The sequence below is a fragment of the Panicum virgatum genome, chromosome 3K (genome assembly GCF_016808335.1).
Source record: "Panicum virgatum strain AP13 chromosome 3K, P.virgatum_v5, whole genome shotgun sequence".
Taxonomy (NCBI): domain Eukaryota; kingdom Viridiplantae; phylum Streptophyta; class Magnoliopsida; order Poales; family Poaceae; genus Panicum; species Panicum virgatum.
This window is the reverse complement of record NC_053138.1, coordinates 30,645,393-30,653,100: the sequence shown is the minus strand read 5'-3', so window position 1 is coordinate 30,653,100 and position 7,708 is coordinate 30,645,393. Positions and strand designations below refer to the sequence as shown.

The 7,708-nt window shown below is 47.1% G+C and overlaps 1 protein-coding gene across 1 annotated transcript; it reads left to right on the top strand.

Annotated features, from left to right (window-relative positions):
* The first annotated feature begins 6,630 nt into the window (after positions 1 to 6,630).
* LOC120700827 (NRR repressor homolog 1-like) lies at positions 6,631 to 7,185 on the top strand. Its single transcript, XM_039985048.1, has one exon. The coding sequence runs from the start codon at positions 6,631 to 6,633 to the stop codon at positions 7,183 to 7,185; it is 555 nt and encodes a 184-aa protein (XP_039840982.1).
* Positions 7,186 to 7,708: the final 523 nt, after the last annotated feature.

Genomic DNA, 7,708 nt, shown 5'->3' with positions numbered 1-7,708 from the left:
CATGAGGCCGCGACCGAAGATTGCGTTGTAGGGGTAGTTCATTTCTACGACATCGAAGGTTACGGGTTCGGTCCTTGGGTTTGAGAGATCCCCAAAGGATACTGGAAGAGTTATCTTTCCTAGGGCGTTTACTCGTTTGCCCCCGAAGCCGATGAGCGGGACATCTGCTGGCTGCAGAAGGTTGCGATCTATGTTCATGCGATCGAAGGTGCTTGCGAAGATGATATCTGCGGAGCTTCCCGTGTCGACCAGGATTTTTCCGATGGTCCAGCCTTGTATGTTGGCGTCGATGACCAGTGCATCTGTGTGGGGAAAACCGAGCAGGTCTACATCTTCTTCGAAGAAAACTATGGGCAGATGAGACCATTGTGTTTTCTTGACGGTTCCCTCCACCATGATGGAGTGGACCTGTCGAAAGTAGTCTCTTCTTTGCCTTTTGTTTTCAAATTCTAGGGATGATTCCCCTGATATTGGCATTATCATGCCGAAGGTTGGTAGCACCGCTAGCTGGGCATTTTGTGTAGTTTGGTTTTCCTGCTTTTGTGGAGGACCTGGCGGAGGTGGCGGGAGCTCTTTGGGTTGCTTGGGTTGTGGGTGGGTTGGGTGGTTTTGCTATGGAGGTTGCCAGTTGATTGGGTAGGGATTGTAGCCGAAGGTTAGCATTGTTTGGAAGGGTGGGTTAAAAGTTGATTGCGGAGGTTGGAAGTGCTGTGTCTGCTGAGTGGGCCAGCTAGTGTGCCCCACGAGTTTGGCTTTCTTTTCAGTCTCCATTCTTTCGAGCATCCTTTTCTTTTCAGGACACTGATTTGTCTTGTGGCCAGCATCTACCCCGTGAAAGTTGCATTACAGTTTTTGCGGACCTTCCGGAGGTCCACGGCCTCAGCCTCTCCCCTTTCCGCGGCCCCTCGGCCCCTGTTGGACCTACCCTTTTGGTTGTGTTCTTTGGAGTTGTTGTTGTCTTGCTCCTTCGGAGGTTGGGAGGTGCGATTATGTAAGGATCAAACTCTTCTTGCTGATCCGTGTCTTGCGAGGGTTCCACAGAAAGTACATACTGGTGTTGATTAGCGTTGTCTTGGTTATTTTGTTGCCAATTTTGCTGTTGCCTCATCAGCTTTCTTTGTTCCACCCTTCGTTTATGGTCTGCTTCGGACTTTGCATATTTCTCCACCTCCGCATACAGCTCTGACAGACTTCTTGGTGGCTCTCTGTCGAGATGAGATGCCAGTTGGCTTGGGAGGAGACCTTCGATGAATTTTGATATTGCATATTTTTCAGAGAAGTTTGGAGTCTGTGCTTTTTCCTGCACAAATCTCCGAAGGTGTTCGGGTAATGGTTCTCTGTCCATTTGAATGCAGCTAAATTGCTGCAAGGTATTGATGGATAACTTTTTGAAGACTTGAAAATCTTGCTCGAGTCTTTCCTTGAGTTGCACCCAACTTTGAATTGAGAGAGGTTGAATGTAAGAGTACCAGTTTGCAACTGGGCCTTCGCATGCCATGACGAAGGACTTTGCCATAATGGGATCATCTCCGCCAGTTGAGGCAATTGTAGCTTCATAAGTCATTATAAATTGTGCGGGATTGACTGATCCATCATATTTTGGTAGTTGGATTGTCTTGTAGCCGTATGGCCAGGATGTTCGCTGCAAGGCAATTGACAGCGGTGATGTTGGGTCGAATGGAGGGTTTGGTTGGAAGTGTTGATCTTGGTGTATATAGTTTGTTTGGCGAAGGCCATGACCTTCGTGATGCCTGGATATTCCGGTTGCTGCGTGTGTGTTTGGTAACTCTTGCAGTTGCCCAACTTCTTCCTGCATTTTCTGGATTTCTGCTTGCATTTCTGCGACTCTGCGTTTGGCTTCAGCTAGTTTCTGGGTTTGTTCAGCTGCTCTTTTTTTGGTCGCCAGTTGGTTGGCCAAGTGAGCTTTCTTCATTTCTAGAGCTCGAAGCTCAAGGTTGAGCTCGTCGTCCAAGTTTTGTTCAAGCTGGTCATCTTCAAGCTGGGAGAGGCTGTTCAGTGTTTCAGCTTCGGCTGTTGTTGTTGCTGCTGCTGCTGCTGAGGCTGCTGTTGCCTTTTTCCCTGCTGCGGCAGCCTTCTTTGTCTCGATAGCACGTTCTGCTTGGATGCGCTTCTCCTTCTCAGCCAATTGGGCGGAGGTTAGTTCGATTTGTGGGGATTGTCCAATGGGGACTTTGTGAAGGTTGGGACCTTCGGCGTCTGAGGCACCTGGGTTGGTGTTTTTCTTCCTTTGTGGGGCCATCGTAAGGTGATTTTCGAGCTGAGAACACGGGTGGGCGAGTCTGTTGGGATCAGGAGCTTGATAGCCGAACAGAGGATGGGAAAATAAGCTTCGGACAACGAAAGTACAGAAGTAGAAACTTGCACAATCGTAATTGCACTATGAACCTCAGGGTGTTCAACCCCGTAAAATATTGGGTGGGAGGGGGTATTTATACCCCCAACCTTATTACAACATTCCGAAAACACCCCTCCGGTCATCTCGGAGGTTGAGAGATTACATCAGGGGTATTTGGTAATTTCGCTAGGTAGGACAGTCCGACTTGGATACTACTGCCCGGATCACTTGTTTCATGATGTCTGGCAACCTTCGAAGAGAACCTTCGGCGGGCCTTGTGGTTCTTCGCCTCTATCGTTCATCACCTCCGCGTCGCCCGCCGCGTCCCGAAGGTTCTGGATGTCACTTTCGGATGCAGAACCTTGACGAGTTCTTCGAAGCTTCGCCAATCAGGAATGGTTGTCACCCCTCTTCTCACCAATCAAAGGAGACAAAATGATCCTTTTTGACTACCGAAAGTTACTATCTTCGGCGAGCCTTCGGGTCTCGCCACCTTCACGAGGGGGCGATCCCTAATAGAGATGCTGACGTGATTTCCTATTTGCTTATTGTAAACAAATTGGTGGTTCATGGATTCCCTTCCATGTACTTTTTTAGATTGGATCATGAGTTGGCGGCGTGAAACATTAGTTAGGTGAGCATGTCAACAAAAAAGGTCACTGCTATGAATGTATAAAGTCATTGAGGTTCATTCTCTAGTTGTTGAGAATGCGACTTTAGAGGCGTGAAGCGGTGTTTTGTCTCCGCAGCCATGCCTTCGAGGAAAACGTGAGGCATGTTTATCGTGTCACAAACGTGGAGTAAAAAGTGTGCAAGAATTTACTTCCTCTATCCACAAAAGAATGCAATTATGAGATCTGCGCTATTTAAACTAGTTCAAGTTTGACCAAATCTGTAGTAAATAATATTATCACTTATGTGTCTAAACAAATTTGTTCTAAAAATATATTCTATAACTAATGTAATGGTACTTATTTTGTATCACAAATGTTATTACTTTTCTATATAACTTTAGTCAAAGTTCAAACTATTTCACTTATCAAAAAGTCATAATTGCATTTTTTTTAGACCAAGGAAGTCGCAAAGGTGGCTTTTGCACCTAGTCCAGTCCACTGTTTGACCTGGTTGGGAGGAGCCACATTCCCTCGCACCCTATTACAGGGATGGAGAAAGCAGAGGCTCCCACACCAACAAATTCCAGCCATTTCTTGTAGGGAAGATGAATATTCAAAATATCTGATATTTGTATTCTCTTAAACATCAATATGAATATCAGTATTCGTATTTAAATTTAATATGGTAGTAAAGTGGATACATCCGAATCTAATTTTTATTGATTTTCTCTATCCGATTCCACATCCGTATTCGACAATATCCGACACTATCCGTATTTGTATTCACTGGAACTATTTAAAAATCATCTCCATTTCCTATAACCATTGTTATATTAATTTTTATAATAAAAACATAAGAAGATTAAGTTTATTTTTAAATATTTTTATTTTATCAATTAGTACGTGAAACAACTTTTTTATTTTTTATTTATATATTAGTAAAATTGTTTATATATTTATGAAAAATATATTTTTCTAGTTTTATTTTTATATATTAATTTATTAAAATATTTTTTGATAAAGTTATCTTTGTTATATTATTAAACTTAGGTTTCTTTTGTATTCTAAAACTACCAATAAAAATAGATAAAAATTATCTAATGCATGGAGTAAATATTCAAATCCGAAATATCCATTTTGCATTCATATCTGTATTGGAATTAAAATATAGTAAAAATGCTATCCAAATCCCCATTCGATGCAAATCCAATTCCCTTCCATGCGTGGCCTCGTTGTTTTTTATGTTGTTGTCACATCGAATATTCAGATTCGAATTTAATATAAAACTAATTGCATAAATTGCAATTAGAACTCTAGATGAATCTATTAAGTATAATTAATACATTTTTAGCTGATGGTACTGTAGCAATTAGTGGTTAAATTATGAACTACATATACTTAATAGATTCGTCTCGTGATTAAGTCGTCACGACTTATAAAATTAGTTTTTTTAATAAATTTATGTTCAGTATTTTTAATTGGTGTGTAAATATGCGATGTGATGGAATGTATGACTTAAATGGAAAAAAAATCAAACGAGACCTTAATTCTTTGTTTGATCGATCTCCTCTGCAAAAGCGTCCTCTTGCCCGTCACTTCACTCCAGCGTCTATCACCGATTCACCGGCCCTTTGCCATTCTTGCCACGGTCACTCGATCAGCAGCAGTGAAGGATTTAGGAATGGTACTGCGTGACGATCGCGGGGTACACCCAGATGCCCTGAACTGAAAGCCTGGCCCCACCGTACCCGGATGCTTGCTTTCGTCGCAAGGTGTGACACGAGAAGCGGCCGGGGGGATCTCGAGCGCTCAACGACCCACATCGTCGTGGTCGTGGAGAGCTGCTGGGTCCTCCTGCGTCCTGGCCTGCAGGCTTCGCCGGCCGGGCCGGCGTCGTGTCGGGCACGCCTGCCTGGTGCCTGCGGCTGGCACGCGTCCTTGTCCTCCGGCCGCAGCGAAAGCCGACGGCAACCATACTAGCGACAGCACTTCTCCGGTCCCAAACTAGTTCAGTTTTGATTAAATTTTTCGTAAATTTATCATCTGTGAATATTTGAATTTTAGAAATAAAACTATAAAAAATGGAGGGAGCAGTACTTTACCATAGTGGGGCGCCGGAACGGAATCCCTGGTGTGGCGGCGTCACCCGGGTGACGTCGCCGGCGGGTCGTCAGCACAGGGAAAACAAAGAGAGGGAGGAGGTGGTACCCCTTTTTTTGTGTGTGTGTTCGCCGTCGCTGGCGTCACCGTGGTGACGTACGCCACCGGCGACGTAACCGCTGGCGCTTGAGGCCGTCACGTCACTCACGGAGACCCTGCGCGCGCAGGTAGAGGATGAAGACACGTGGACGCCTCAACAGAGTTTCGTCAGCGCGGACCGCTCCGCTCGCCGCTCGCGATGCAGGCGTGCGCTTCGACAGAGCAGAAACAAAGGGCGCTGGCCGCTGGGCATCCAACCCCCTCCCCAACAGTTTAGCTTGATTTGACGTGCGGGATCGCGGTCGCCACTGCACGCCAATGCAAAGTGATAATGGTTTTATTTGTTTTCGATTATAATCAATTTATCAGTGAAAATAAGTGATAATTTCATCAAACATCTCGCTTATTTTTATTTCTGTGATAATCCGCTTCAGAGATATAAACTACGAGAAGTGAGAATAATTATTTCATCCACGCTTATAGATTATAAGGCAAGCCAAGTCAATGATCGGCCTGGGTACCAGGAGCGTAATCGTAATGAATGCGCGCGATGATTCAGTGCAGTCCCCTCCGGCCGGGGCCCCTCTCGCGGCGCAAACGGCCACCATAGCATTTCCATTTTCGCTTCTGCGGTCTGATCCCGCGCAACGTGATCGAGTTTGAGACGTGCAGTAATTAATAAGGCGTGTGAACGTGCTTTGCCTTCTCGAGTTAGGCCTGTTTAGTTCCAGCGCAAAATTTTTTGCGTTAGAATCTTACTAATTTGAAGTACTAAATGAAGTATATTTACAAAACTTTTTGCATAGATGAGTTGTAAATCGCGAGACGAATCTAATGATGCTAATTAATCCAGGATTAATTAATATTAAATGGATGGTTACTGTAGCATCACTGCTGCAAATCATGAATTAAGTAGGCTCATTAGATTCGTCTCGCGATTTACAGCCATCTATACAAAAAGTTTTGTAAATAGACTTCATTTAGTACTTAATGCATGTGTCGAAACATTCGATGTGACGATTTTTTTGTTTACAGGGTTTATGGGGTGGGAACTAATGCCCTTGCTTTTAAACAAAAATCGGCCAGACACGCTGCAGGGAGCCTGCAACATCACGATAACGAAGCCAACTAGCCAAGGTCCGACGCAAAAACGGTGGCGCGCGCGGAGTCGTCAGCGTTTAGTCGCCGGGTACCTAAAACTTGCGTGATGCTAGCAGTGCCTATACTCCTGTCTGGTTAGTTGCTACAGCACATATGCTTTGCCTTGTTGTTCCCTGCCCTCCATCCATCCTTATAAATCCAGTCGCCATTACCCCAGGCTAGCTCCAACGCCAACCTCCGAACCAGCCAGTCCAAGTAGGAAACGCGCGGCAACAAAAAAAAAACCCACGGCATTGTCAGCATCAACCAGCTAGTCCCCAGTAGCTATCTAGCCCGGTCGCGGAGCTCGCTACATCCGCCATGGATGGCAACAAGAGAGCGCGCGGGGCGGAGAAGGCCGCAGCAGCACGGTCCGTCCCGCCAGCCGCCCCCAGCGACGACGCCGACGCCACGTCGGCGCCGGCGCGGGTGGTTCGGAAGATGCTGCCGGTACCCGGCGCGGCGGCCCCGCCACCACCGGTCGATGATGACGAGCCCGTGGCGGCAGTGGACGACAGCGGCGCCGGCGCGGGCGTCGTCGAGGACGACGACGACGAGCAGGTGGAGAGGTTCTACGCGCTGCTGGCCAACATCCGGGCACTCAGGGGCCTGGTGCCGCCTCCGTACGCGGCCGGCAGCGGGGCGACGACCTCGAGGAAGCGGGCCGCGGAGCCGCCGTGGAGCCCGGCGTTCAGGATGGAGGACTTCGAGGACCCCGCCGCGCCGCCGCCGTCGACCAAGAGGAAGCGCGCAGAGTGCGCGGACGACGGCGACGGCGACGGCAACAGCGCGAGCGGTGCGCGCCCGGTCCTCGCCGTCGCGCCGTCGCCGCCGCACGCGGCGGAACGCCACGACGGCGGCAGCTACAAGAACTGACACCACCTGTGTTGCGCACGACCGACCGTCCTCCCACCGCCAGTGTGTCGGCTGTGTTTAGGAGTAAAAAGGGTCACATCAGATACTGTACCACTTTTCGTTTGTTTGTGATAATTGTTGTCCTACCATGACCTAACTAGGCTCAAAAGATTCGTCTCGTCGTGTACATCAAAATTATGCAATTAGTTTTTTTATTTACCTACATTTAATGCTCCATACATGAGGTAAAAGATTTGATGTGATAGGTAAATAGTGAAGTTTGGAGAGAGAATTTTTGGAACTAAACACAGCCTAACTAACCTCTTCTGCACGCACCAAAATAATCTAGACAGAAAAAAAACCCTGCGAAAAAACTCTAATAAAAAACCTGTGAAAAGCAAGCGAAATTTGGGATGGAATTTCCGGCGCGAGAAGCTGCCGGGATTGCTGCCACGCGGTGGAAGTCACAAGTCACCGACACGGCGACAAGGGGGGCATGTGAAACATGTACCCAGTACCGTGGACCGTGGGTCGGCTTGCATTG